The 13,251-nt window shown below is 45.7% G+C and overlaps 1 protein-coding gene across 1 annotated transcript; it reads left to right on the forward strand.

The window, feature by feature from the left end:
• Positions 1–2,146: 2,146 nt before the first annotated feature.
• Positions 2,147–11,373, forward strand: Dfd (homeotic protein deformed). Its single transcript, XM_046624622.2, has 2 exons — positions 2,147–3,784; positions 6,986–11,373. Exons 1-2 carry the CDS (start codon positions 2,896–2,898, stop codon positions 7,657–7,659), a joined length of 1,563 nt encoding a protein of 520 aa, XP_046480578.1. The 5' UTR covers positions 2,147–2,895; the 3' UTR covers positions 7,660–11,373.
• The last annotated feature ends 1,878 nt before the right edge of the window (positions 11,374–13,251 follow it).

A 13,251-nucleotide genomic window follows, 5' to 3' on the forward strand; every position in this document is an offset into this window, starting at 1 on the left:
CCCCCCCCCCTTCTGCTGCAATTTGTTTCATTTTAGTTTCATTTTTTCTTGCTTCATTTCAATCTTTTTACTCGATCTAATTTGGTAATCGTGTGTTATTAATGACTCGATCTAACGCGTGCAATGACCGAGAAATTTTCAGCATCTACTGGTCTCGTTGCGTCGCCGAGTTTATGATTCAGTTCCTGAACAAACGATGACAAAGTAGAAAAAATATGATATTGGCAACTGACAAGTTTTTATTGGGGAGCAAAAAAAAAAGATATGGTTAGCAATATTTTTAGCTTTTATATTTAACCAATAGTTTTACATTGTATTTTTTATAAGAGATCATTTCTTCTCACTCATGTTTCATTTCGATGAAATTTTTTTTCACTGCCCTGCTTCGAAGCTCTTTCTCTCTTTGCGCGCAGAGAGATGCGTCGAGCAATTGGAACAGCTTCCCACCAAACTGAAATGCATGCCCTGCAACTGCGCCGTCAATTTTTCGTTTTAGCAGAGTATAATTTATATCTATTATTCACGGTTGCCTTCAAGTATCAAGTAACAGCCGTCTGGGCCGCCATGCCCGATTCCCATTCAATAAAAGGTCCCCCTGCAGTGCACCGGGCTGCCAATATACACATACCGACTCTTGTCAACCATCGATACTGATCTCTTGATTCCACGTTGCAATTTATTCCGCATATACCTATTCTCAGAGGTTACTGCGAGCACTCCGAAGCGAACAAACAACTCCAAGGATGCACCGTTGGGAATAAGGCCCACAAATGTTTGTTTCTCAATCAGCCGGGCTCGGGGAATATTCATTTTCCACGCTTTTGGACAACGAGCGTGTTCCTTAAATTTATTATTGGACTAGCACCGAAGTTCCGTACATCAGACTTCGAGTCCGTCAACGAGTAATGATAAGGAAGCGATTGAAGCCGACGTATCTACAGAGTGATGGGTGGGAGAATCATGTTCGTGTTCGTCAATAAATAAAAATAAGATAACGTACTATTGATGATCATAATATGCATGCGCGAAGGGTTGAAAAAAAAAAGAAATGTTCCCAACACGCTTCCGTACACTTTTTTACAGATCGTCAAGCATCGCTGACGTTACGATTTGTTCATCGCTTGTGCAATTTGTTCAACCGTTCGCGCGTTTCTTTACTATTATCCTTTCTATCCGTTCACGAGGACCGACTGCCAGGGGCACTAATTTTATCGTGTAAACGGTCGCATCTTGCTTTGGAAAAAGAAGAGAAAACAGAGGGTAAAAAAAGAAGAATGTCAGGGGAAAAAAACCGTTGTTGTATCATTATAAGAGTACAATAAAACGCGGTGAGTGTGCTCTTTGTATAATGACGGGGCGTTTCATGCTCTTTATACGCCAGGCTTGTGTCACAAGTGCGCCCAGAGACTGCTCAGTGGGTATTAAAGGTGTACTATAGTTGGTTCGCCGCGTGCGAGATCACCGTCGCACTACTATTACTGATTGTGAGTATAGGTCAGGTACGAATACGTGTAGGTTATATCCACACAACCGAAAGTGTCGGTTGACCAGGCAGCCGATAGCGGAGACCAAGTCAGACGGAGGCCACCTTTCACCGTGATACCCTAGCTCCGAAGGCACTCGAGGAACGGTATTGTCACGAGCAGTTCCCCAAACATGTCGGTCCAAGCTATTTATAGAATTATATGCCCAGCAGTAAACACTGGCATCATCGGTCGAATTTACCATGATCGTGCATACCCAGTGGATGTCAACCTACAGGAACGGGGTGAACGTTGAACGAGATGTCCATCATGGCCTGGGAACCTGGGGCGGGTTGATAAGTTTCGAGAGGAGTGACCGTCCGGCTCAACCCCCGATATAGTTCCGAGTCCCTCAACTCGACGGCTAGAACGAGATTTTGGGGATGCTAAGGTTGGCCTGCGGAGCTTGGACTACGCTCTTCTAGGGGTTGGTCTCGGCGGGGTGGCGATGGCATGGCAGTGGTGGTGGAAGTGGTGGGGGATACTCTAGGAAACGGGGGTGGGGAGCGTCAAGCAGCTGGGAATGGTGGCGGCTCGGTGTCGGCGGCAGGACGACCTGGAGGGAGTGCGAACCAAACAGAGAGTAACCAGACGAGTTTCTGCCGAGGCACCGCGAGCTCTCCTTCGCGGGTTCCTCCGGGAAAAAGTGCCGCGCGTCATCCTTCGCTCACAGTACAGAAGTGGAATTCGATACGATCATTAGCGGTGCTTTCCGCAAGTTGAGCCGTCGCGCGAGTTGGACGATAATCACCCTTGTTTCGTTTCTAGATTGATTCTCTGGAATTGAATTGGAACAGTCGCTTTCTCAAATCGTGCGCCTATCTCAGGTATCGGATAAAATATTTTTGCCGCTGTTATTCCGACATATAAGCCAGTGGTTCGCGCGCTAAGGAGCAAAAGAGAGTCAGGTGGGTAGGGACGAAGGAAAGATAAAGAGGGAGAGTTACGGCACCTGCCACCGTCCTTGCGGGGCGCCACTCGCACGCTGCGTGCGTGCCGGCTATCCATCATGGTCGCGGACGTCGGGCTGCTCTGATTGGTCGGGAACAGTCACGTGGTATGGTAATTGGGAAGAAGTGGGCGGGAACGTATAGCGTCGCCTCGTGTACGCGGCGAGAGGTTCAGCGGAGAGGATCGGCAAGAGTGTCCGAAGAAGCGGTGCGAACAGCCGTGTCCGTCGCGAGTGAACCAAGCGAAAAGTGCCGCGGCCAGCGAAGGTCGGACTCACGTAAACCCCGATGATGGACCCCAGTGAAAAGTGCCGTGATCGCCGGGCGTGTGCCAGAGTGTGAGCGTGAGCAGTGGACCGGGTGTAACTGGAGCGTATACGAGGACTCAGTCAGAGAGTGCGACAAGGTTTCGCCGAGTAGCGATGAGCTCGTTCCTGATGAATCCGTCGACGGCTGGCGGGTACCATCAGCAGCACCAGCAGCCGACGCCGCACCACTTGGCCCCAGCCTCCGTCGTGGTGGACCCCAAGTTTCCACCCAGCGAGGAGTACAGTCAGAGCAACTACATTCCGTCGACCGGCGCCGAATTCTTCGGCGGTGGTCACCACCTCAATCACCCCCAGTCCCACCAACTCCAGTACCACTACCACCAGCACCACCACCAGGCGACTTCCACGCCGTACGGCGCGTCCCCGGCCGTTCAGCTGAACGGTGGCTACGCAGGTTACGGAGGATACTACGGACCCCATCATCCCCATCACCAAGTCCACGCGGTGCACCATGCCAGCCTCCATCCTCACCACCAGGCCGTCGGTGCTCTCGCGATGCCGCCGGAGGCTCAGCAGCCGCCGCTCACTTGTCCGCCTTCCATGCAGAACCCTCAACCCCATCAACAGCCCCCGGCACCCGCGCCAACAGTGCTCGGGTCGACTGCCTTATCGCCACCCCTGATGGCGTCCCATGTCCAGCAGCCCGACCCTCTGCAGCAACACCAGCAGCAACAGCAGCAGCAGCAGCAATCCCAGCAACCAAAACACGAGAGTACGACGTGTAGTCCGGCCGGGTCGGGATCCCTGCATCGCGACAATTCGCCGGATTTACAGCAGCAGCAGCCACAGTCGCAGCATATTCAGAACTCTCACCAGGCTCAGCAGCAGCATCATCTCGACGATTGTTCGGATCAGGACGACATAGAGGACGATCAAATGATGGAAGGGTCACCCGGCATGATGGACGACGACGAGGAGGACGATGAGAATGGAGACCGCGTCATTTATCCTTGGATGAAGAAGATACACGTAGCTGGCGTCGGTGAGTAGACGATGTCGCACTGGTAGACCTTCATCCAGAGGTAGCGAAAAGTTGTGAAATCCGTTGAGACGAGCTTTTCTTGACTCGGACTAGCTGAAGCAAGAGTGAGAAGAATTCCGAAGAAGCTAAAACGGAACCACTTGTATCAGCCATTTTATTGTTACCCACGTGAATTCGTCGCGATGGATTTACTCGAGGTGAAATATGAGGGGGTTGAATGAGGAAGGGCGTTTCAAAGTGACGCAAGGTTTGGGCATTGTTGACCGTTTCTTCGTGTCCACATGCACCTTACATGTCGAATCGGATAATGTAGGTTGAATATGAAGTCGGCTCTCGGGACTGGCGCCGCGGTCGTTGTAGCGTCGGAAGATGTATGGGATGATATTCATTGCCTCCTCTCTAGTCATCTGTCTCAGCTATGTCTGACCTCGGCCATTGAATACGGCCTTTTATTACCATTTGTCATCATTTCTCACTTGAACGAAACCCTGAAAGTATTTTCACCTGAAACCTGCCTCGCTTATCCTCAAATCAAAGACTGCCGTCGTCGATGGTTAAGAAGACTCTCGAGGCCTTCCCCAATAATATTTTTGTTTCCCAACGACGTGATCTATCGACTAAGACGCCCCTTTCATCGACACATGTCCTCGGCTCACCGCAAACCTTATTCACTGCGACAAGAATCAGTTACCATACATCATCTCAAAGGAGATGAATAAGCTTCTCAATGGCCCAAGGAAAGTTACGATCGGAGTACTCTGTGAACCGATGCGACAAAAATACACGCAAATTACTGAAATATAAAATTTCCTCCACGGAGATCGAGAATTATCTGTACTTATTTCTCGCACCGTGAGACGCGAGGGAATTGCAAGAAGCGAAGAGCGTAACCCCGATGTAGTTATATCCGAAACGTTTTATTCTTCGGAAAGAAGTAACAATTATCTTGGAAGTGATAATTACATGTTATCGTATTTCAAACTTGCTTCAAACGTGCCGTCAACTTAATTCAAGCTAAAATATTACCTTGATTAATTGTTTCTCAACATTAATGAGGGTACGTAACGTGTACGATGGTCGGTGTAGCCGTAAATTTGCTTCCTCTACGTGTTCAAATTTTATCTCACCTCGCGTACGTGGTAGCTGTATATGAAAAATATGTAATAATTTATCACTGAGCTGGATAGATTATTCAGCCGGATACTCAAGCCTAGGCGCGTTTTTATTAATCATATAAACGCGATTACAAGACGACATGTTCCGTCATTTCGTAATTTCCCCAACCGTATCGGAGCGTAACAGTTTCGGTTAAATATTTATAGACTCAATTTAATGCCTGAAACATCCACTCGTTATGATAATCAGCCAATCTTGTAGCAGATAAGACAATTTTTGATGAGATGTTAATGAGATATTTGAAACGAATTATCGCATTATAGATACACGCAACGTGCGGTTCCTCGTGGGAATTAATTCTGCATTCTGATTATCAATTTGACACTGAACTCGCATTTTTCCATTCAACGAATCGACGCGTTCCCATGTACAACATTACACGCTTCGCGGTTCATCCGTGATTCCACGTTTGCGAGGCCATTTTGAGAGGGCGGATTCGCACACCGGGGAACCTGGTCCGAGATTGTTAGTTTCTTATTTCCCGACGGAGGTTGAATGCTGGCTGGCGGCACAAAAGGGCTGCGAACCCGCAGGCCAAAAATCCCAAACCAAACGAGAGAATCGGCAATCCGAATCCGGGCAACCTTCCGTTGAAAACTAAAAAGAGATGCCCAAAGTTAGGTCAAAAGAGCAGTTGCAGGTGAGGGGTGATGGAAAGCGCATATCATTACAACTTGCAGTAATAACTTTCTTCGAATTCGGATGGGCTCCCATCCCCGGGGGCGGCCGACAAAAGTACATTTCGCCGTGACTTCTCACCCCGCATGGTAACGGTCCAAAGACTCAGTCGGCGTTCCAACAAAGAGGCTGAACGTTTCGAGCTTGAATTTAGCGATAACGAAAACGCATCCCGTGAAGATATTTCGACGGATGATAAATGCCCGGATCCTTTCGCCCGCTTTCCACCCCCGATCGGCCTCCCTCTCCTCCCCCATATTTCAACGGGAACGAATATTGGCTCGGTTCGCTTTGATTACGGGTTCGACTCGACGTCGGAGCGGTTTTCCCGGTATGCAGGACCGCAGCCGCAATCTCCCCCACGACTGAACCCGTCCGTAGGGTCCCTCAGTCGCTGGTCAGCCTGCAACTCGGAATGGAATGTGTCCGTTCTGATTCTGAAACACCGGAGGCGAGCCCGCATGCATGCGTCTTGAAAAATTTCACCCGGACCACCGGTGCCGCGGGAAAGGAAATATAATTAGCCCCGGGCCCCGTTTGCGTCTACCAGAAGCCCGCGACGCCTGCCAGCCGCGTATCGCGATGAACAAAAGGAAAATATCAGCCACTCGTAGGTGTACCTACACTGTATACGGTTTCGTTGACTGTCAACTAACGAATTGCATGTTAGCCGTGGCAGGCCAGTCATCCCGACTGACGTGCGGGGCCCCCGTCTGTCGGTCAAATCAGGCCTGTAATATTAATGTCTTTTTACCCGCTTACGGCTGGCTATTCGCTAATTTTAGACACCGTTTTTGTCCGATCCATGCCCCAGACATCCGAGTCTGCACTTGCCCTTGAGTACCACCCCGCGGTTACGAGTCTCTGCGTGCTGGCTGGCTTCCGGTTTAGGTTTTCACACCGTCTTTGACCGAAGTTCTTACTTCGGCAACGTTCACCTAAACGAGCAATCCCACGTCAAGTGGTGACGATTATCCGCTTTGACCGTAGCCGCGTAGCTCAAATTTTGATCCACCGGGAGAGAATAGTCCGGTGGGACTGTAGAGGAGTCATTTTTTCCGACTGCGGGAATATCAGCCAGTAGGCAAAACGGTGATAGACGTCTCTCTTTGTGGGCCAAAAGCAAAAACTGCCTGCGAAGTGAGTAATAAACGAGAAACGTCCAGGTCAAACGTGTTACCACTCGACATGGAAATGTTCAAAAGCGTAGCGGCTGAGTCAGCAATGACGGCACGCTGGGCGGTGAGATCAACAGATGGTTATAATAAGTGGTAGCAGTAGTAGCGACAGGACACAAGCCGCCTCTAGCTGACGCGAGAGTTTTACACTAGACGATTTTTGTTTCAGCAAACGGATCTTACCAGCCGGGAATGGAGCCGAAGCGTCAACGGACAGCGTACACGAGGCACCAGATCCTCGAGCTGGAGAAGGAGTTTCACTACAACCGATACCTGACGAGGCGACGACGCATAGAAATCGCCCACACGCTGGTGCTCTCGGAACGTCAGATAAAGATTTGGTTTCAGAACCGCCGTATGAAGTGGAAGAAGGACAACAAGCTTCCAAACACGAAGAACGTGCGGCGGAAAAACGCGAACGGGACGCCGCCGGCCAAGTCGTCTAAGGGAGGCGGAAGGGCGAAGGTACAGTCCGGATCGGGGAACAACAACAGTCAGAGAAAGAACAACAACAGTTCACCATCGGGCGTCATGGATGGCGGCGGCAGCCTCGACGGCAGCGTCGGCATCGACATGGCCGACGTCCACGGGGTGAACTCTGCCCTTCCGCATCCGCACTCGGCCCATCCGAGTTTCCAAGGTCACCCGCACTCGCTGGCTCATCTCCAGGCGCAGCTGAGTCACCTCCAGGTCGGGGGGATGCTAGACGCGACGGGCGCCCCCATCGGGCACATGGGATCCGGGAATATCAGCCCCCTGGCCCCCGCCACCAGCCCACCCTGTCTCACTACCCCCAGTCAGCCGCTGCCCGTCAAATCCGACTACGACCTCACGGCCCTGTAACACCCGATGAAACCCTGGAACGCTTTTCCCCAGCTCACCGACCTCACCAATGTCATTTCGACCCGAGGTGCCTCCCCCCAAAATTTTTACCACTATAATCAAATACTCGAGTCGTAGAGCTGCGGCCGGACGTTCTTTCTTTCAACCTCACCACCCCCTCCACCCAATTATTACCCAGTTCTTACTTTGCACTCATCATTGTTTTGTTTCTAAGATATTATTATCGACATGACTATTATTATTATTATTATTATTATTATTATTGTTGTTGTGTCCAAACGTAAGTAGATTTTATTGTTTTATCTATCGTTTTAGTAATTTCAATTATTTCAAATTTTCGTTTCGATTTTTAGTTGCCCCCGTGCCATTGCCTAGATCATAAGTAGGTATACCTCGTACCTTTTACGACTCAGTTCTGAAAACTGATCTCTACTGAAGATATTTTCATTTTTTTGCATTTCGAGACAAATTTTAATCTTTTTAATTTTTATCACATGTACAATATTCTAAAACACAATTCGCTTCATTCCTCTGTTGTTACAATTCATTCGTATCTCTGCTACGTGGTGCAAAATGATTTCCAGTGGAGCGTCAATCGATGCGTGAAACTTCTCCCCGGTAACGATGTAAATAATACCAAGCGTGTATGTATATATATATACCTATACTTACGTAATGTAATTATTGATATTATTATGATTAGAAGATTGGCATTGTGTCGCAAAGTGGATAAATAGCAGTGTTTACGTTTAATCGAGTACTATCGTGTGTAATTAATAACCTAACTCGCCTAATACTTAGTACGTTGTTGAAGAAGAAGCAAAAAAAAAACAAGAAAAAGTTGTTGATGTATACAAAGCCAATAAGTGAACGGTTTTACAGTGCGTTTCCAGCCAGATGCGCGAATCTACCTCGATCGGGGAAAAAAATAAACGGTGTTAATTAATTACGAACTAAAACCCAGTGCTCTACCAAAATTGCGAAACACGACGTCCATCACTCGTCGCTTCGTCCTCCGATCACGTGATCTTCTCCTCTAATCTCACGATGATGCAAGTGCGTCGTTCTCTTTTCTCTCTAATCGTCACGTCTTCTGCAACTATGCGTGATATTAACGATCAACGATATTGCTGTGGTCGTTTGGCCGGACGACAAAGATACGCCGCCTGCTTGAATAGCGGTGCAATTTGGCCTGTCGAATCTAAACTTGACTCGGGTCAAATTGTTTCTAACTCCAAACGTTTAGCCTAGTGATGCTGTGTACTCGGTCATTATCGAAGTTCTGCATTTATTCGAGACAGCTCAATCCGGACAGATGGGCGCGTTGCAATCCCGTTACTGCTCAGCGTCGAGGAAAGAGGAATAATGCCCTCCGCGCATTATCACCGATTTGATTCGGTAATGTACGTAGATTGGTGAGATAATAATACCGCGCGCGGCAAGATTGAGCGAGAAAATAAGCGATGCCTGTCCGACTTTCATATTTCTAACGGTAATAATAATTCACACAGCTGCACAAGATGTGAGTTTCACCTATTACAGAGGTTCGATTCTTTATTTTTCCGCTTCATTCCCTCGGCGTTCTTCCTGCGTAAGACACGGGAACATGTTCACTGTAATTTAAATCTCGTAAAAAATGACAGGTATCGCGAAATTACGTCCGGTGAAAAATTAATTCGCATTGCATCAGATTTGCATAATTTCTTACCAGATCGGCTTGAGCAAAAAATACAGGTCACGTATATTCACGTCACAAAAGTACGTCGACTTTGTTATTCAACGCGCGTTAAAAGATTTTTCGCCACCTGCACGATCGAAACCTCGACCACAAATTACTTCTTGATTTATCTGTGCTTACTGAACCGAATCACGTGGCGAAGTAACGCGAAATTGTAATCTGGTCGCGAACTTTCTAGCATTTAGGGATTCTTGTTAGGAATATTTCCAACTTGCATAAAATCATGGTTTGAAATTACAGAGAAATTGTCGATTCGTTGTAAAATCGCGATGTAATTTACCGTACATTGCACTCGGTGGAACTGAGATTTGTTTTGAATGAAACCGTGCTATTTATAGAAGCCATTAATTAAAATCGAGCTATTTATACCATGCACTACGGTTTATACAGCCGCACGTGGTCAACCGACTAAAAATTACACTGTCATTCTGAAGTTCATTAGTTACTACGTACGGATCGTCATGCTTTCAATTACAAAATATTTTCTGTGTCAAGTTCGAGCAAACTGGATCAGTTGCGCAGGATGAGTAGGTGAATGGAATGAAAAAAAAGATGACAGTCCAAAATTCTTCTACTCTGTAACGGTAAAAACGCACAGTTTCACTTTGTTCCTTTATTAATTTGGTACAATAACATTTATGCCTTGATCAATGGCGCGGTTGTTGCAAACATCGTGCACGGATTCTCGTCGATATTAACGAGAGGGAGATTCGATTGAGCTGTGAAATATCTGTGTCCAATAAAATTAAGTGACGAGAAATCAAATGATTGATCTTGGGCGAACAAGAAATCTGAACATTCGTGCGGATACTTAAGTATATTATACCTCCGCCGCAGATGGTTAAAATACGCGAAGAAATTCATCAATTCAATATTTCTGTGGATAGAATAATTGTAAATACATACACATGTAACCAATACTCTGAAAATATATTTTTATCGCTGAGACGCGTGGAAGGGAAATGACCAATAAGAATATTGTAGAATAAAAATTAAGAAATGAAAAGTAATAAAATGCGTGAATAAAAAACCGTGTATAATAATTAAAACGTGACGTTCATATTACTATAAAGCGAGTAGAAATCAAACCGTGAATCCATGCACAGAGTCGCTGTGACGATATACCAAAACAATATTAATAATTATACATATTATACAAAGTAACGTGTAAGTGGACATAATAAACTATACGCAGAAAAATATACGCATATAAATAAATGAACATAAATATATATTACAAATATAAATATGAATATAAATACAACAAAAAACGATAGATGTTAAGATTTGCTATGATTATGAAATTTCGACGGTAATAATTGAGCTATACTTACGCGTAAGAAGGAAGATTTAAGAATCGTAAAAGTAAAGATCGAGAGACACACACATACACACATATATACATATTACCTATAAGCGTATAATGACTTGTGAGTAATTCCCATCTATGTATATATAGTCTATTGTATATTCTAAGTATTATGCATATAGGTTGTTTATAACACGAGTGCTGCGGTTCATTCTGCGTTTTCAGACTTGCCGTCAAGTTATGTAAATTCTCATCGCAAATTGCGTCAACGTCGCGAATATCAACGTGCTTCTGAATCCATGCTCGTATGTAAAGCTCGTTACTCCAAGTGCGAATTTAGCAAGAAATTTTGTGTAATTAAAGTATACAAAGCCAGCCTCGCGTGTTTGCGAGAAAAATCCCGAAGTAGTAAGAGCTCCGTTGAGTCAGCCGCGTCTGGCGGCCGAACAAGGGGTTTAAAGTTCGATTTTCGATTTGACTTGACGGTCTGAAAGCGCGTCCTGATTTTTTCAAGCACTCGGAACACCCAATCACCTTGTATAATAGACGCGACACACATGAGAGTTTTCTTGTGTTTGTATTGATTACTATCCTATACAATAGAGCCGATGAAAAGTATACAAGTGAATAAATGACTAAATAAATGTTTCGTAATTTACAATAATAATCCCGTGAGTCTGCAGTCACTGATGCCCGATCCCTGAAAAGAGCATTAATTCATCGTCAAACGTTTCATGCTCATTCGATGCGTGGCGAATTCCACCCACACGCGTCTCTGCGCCTGCGCAATGGATCGCTGTGCCGCAAAGCTGTCAGTGTGTGCGGCGCGTTGCGTGCGCCGCATGCGTGGTAGCGGAGTGTGTGAGTCGGGTGAACGAGGCGGCAGCTCGTTCCGGAGGTTCGAACCTCGGAGGAGGGTGGCTCACGGGAAGCGAATGGGAGCCGCCGCCGACCTCAGCCTCCGCCCATCACCGCGACCAACTCCAAAAGTCGTCCGATACTGCGAAGGAAAGAAGAACGCGAGCGACGCTACGAGGCGACGCGCGGCTCATTCGGATTTCGGAGGTGTGATTTTTTTCAAAATTTGAATTTTTTTCCAGGCGAGGAAGTTACGCAAGAATGGAAAGAACGCTCACATCCACGATATCCTTTTTAAAAATCTCCCCGGACAAAAAGAAACCCACTAAAAAATTACCCGGATAAAATCCTCCATGCGGTACTTCATATTTTCACCCAGATTTTCATTGAAACGTCAACATTACACATTTAATCGTCAATTTTGTACAAATTGATTTAATTTAACATGAACTATATTGTATATTCTTTTCTTTTCTTTTTTTTTTATCAGGGGTGGGTTTATCCTGCGGGGATTTTACCCGGGGGAATTTCATCGTGAGATTTTATCGGGAGATTTTGACCGGCTACCGAAAACACCGGGGCCTCCGCTTCGCACGAACGTCAAAAGTTGCCCCTCGGGTTAGCGGACCCAATTATTTAATTCTTCGAAGCTGTCATTACCTCGTTACGTTTTGTTAACGGTCTGGTGTTACTGACCGCTGTTTAATGTCCCCCTCACCCGCGCAAAGCTTTGATGTCATGGCTGCCCAGCGCTTTGCGTTACGCAACAAAATTTTCAGCTTGAATATGTCTGTTCCAGCAAATATTGTTTGTGTTAATCAGCACTTGAAACGGTATAATTTTTCAAGCAATGGAGAAGGTTCTACATACCCTGGAAAATTGATATTTTTTTTCGACAGAGTTACGCATTGAGTTGCGGAGAAAGAAGAGATTGGAATCATGAACGGAGATTTCGGTATCGATTTTTCATCTCAAACCGCTTAAAGATGGTGAAAATTTTGTACACACAGTTAATTTCAATACGCGATGGCTTATTTTGTTTGGAAAACGGTTGCCTTCAAGTTCACCGAAACAGATATTTAATTCGATATTGTTATTCTTTTGACAAAAATTAATATCAGTGCTATTTTAGAAAATTAAATATTTAACGATACTAAAGCGATGAAAACAAACAATTGGGATGGGATTGTAGAAAATTGTCGCCTGAATAAAACGACTCGTCGCAAAGCAAAATCGACACATCGAATTTTTTCCCATTTTACAGCAGTTCACGATGATAAAAAGTTATGGGTACCTGAACCCTTGTTTATAATTTCTTTTTTTTCAACTTTATGGATTATCAGGAAAATCGCTGTAATTTAGAAACATATTAATAATTTAAGAAAAAGTCAACGCGCTGCCATCTCGTAATAAAATAACCAACAATTGTGTTAATTAACAATCAACGGACCTCCGGAAGGCAACTCACGAAGTAAAAAGAGTTGTCATGAAAATATCGGCGAAAATTTTGTTCATCCGTTAGTTAAATATACACGAAATCCGGTAAAAATATTTTAACCACCACGTAATAAAATGATTCAAGTTTTATCGAAACGTATCGCGAGCATTTTATGCGACAGTGCAAGTAACAGAAGTTGAAACTTGACACGAAATTGCTTGAACTAATTCTTGAATGCCTTATACGCAA

This window comes from Neodiprion pinetum, chromosome 1 (genome assembly GCF_021155775.2).
Source record: "Neodiprion pinetum isolate iyNeoPine1 chromosome 1, iyNeoPine1.2, whole genome shotgun sequence".
In the NCBI taxonomy this organism is placed as follows: domain Eukaryota; kingdom Metazoa; phylum Arthropoda; class Insecta; order Hymenoptera; family Diprionidae; genus Neodiprion; species Neodiprion pinetum.

Excerpts from the sequence above, each read along its gene's own strand:
- Dfd (XM_046624622.2), top strand. The coding sequence starts at position 2,896 with ATGAGCTCGTTCCTGATGAATCCGTCGACGGCTGGCGGGTACCATCAG. Across the intron at positions 3,785-6,985 it reads GATACACGTAGCTGGCGTCG|CAAACGGATCTTACCAGCCG; the intron begins GTGAGTAGACGA and ends TTTTTGTTTCAG.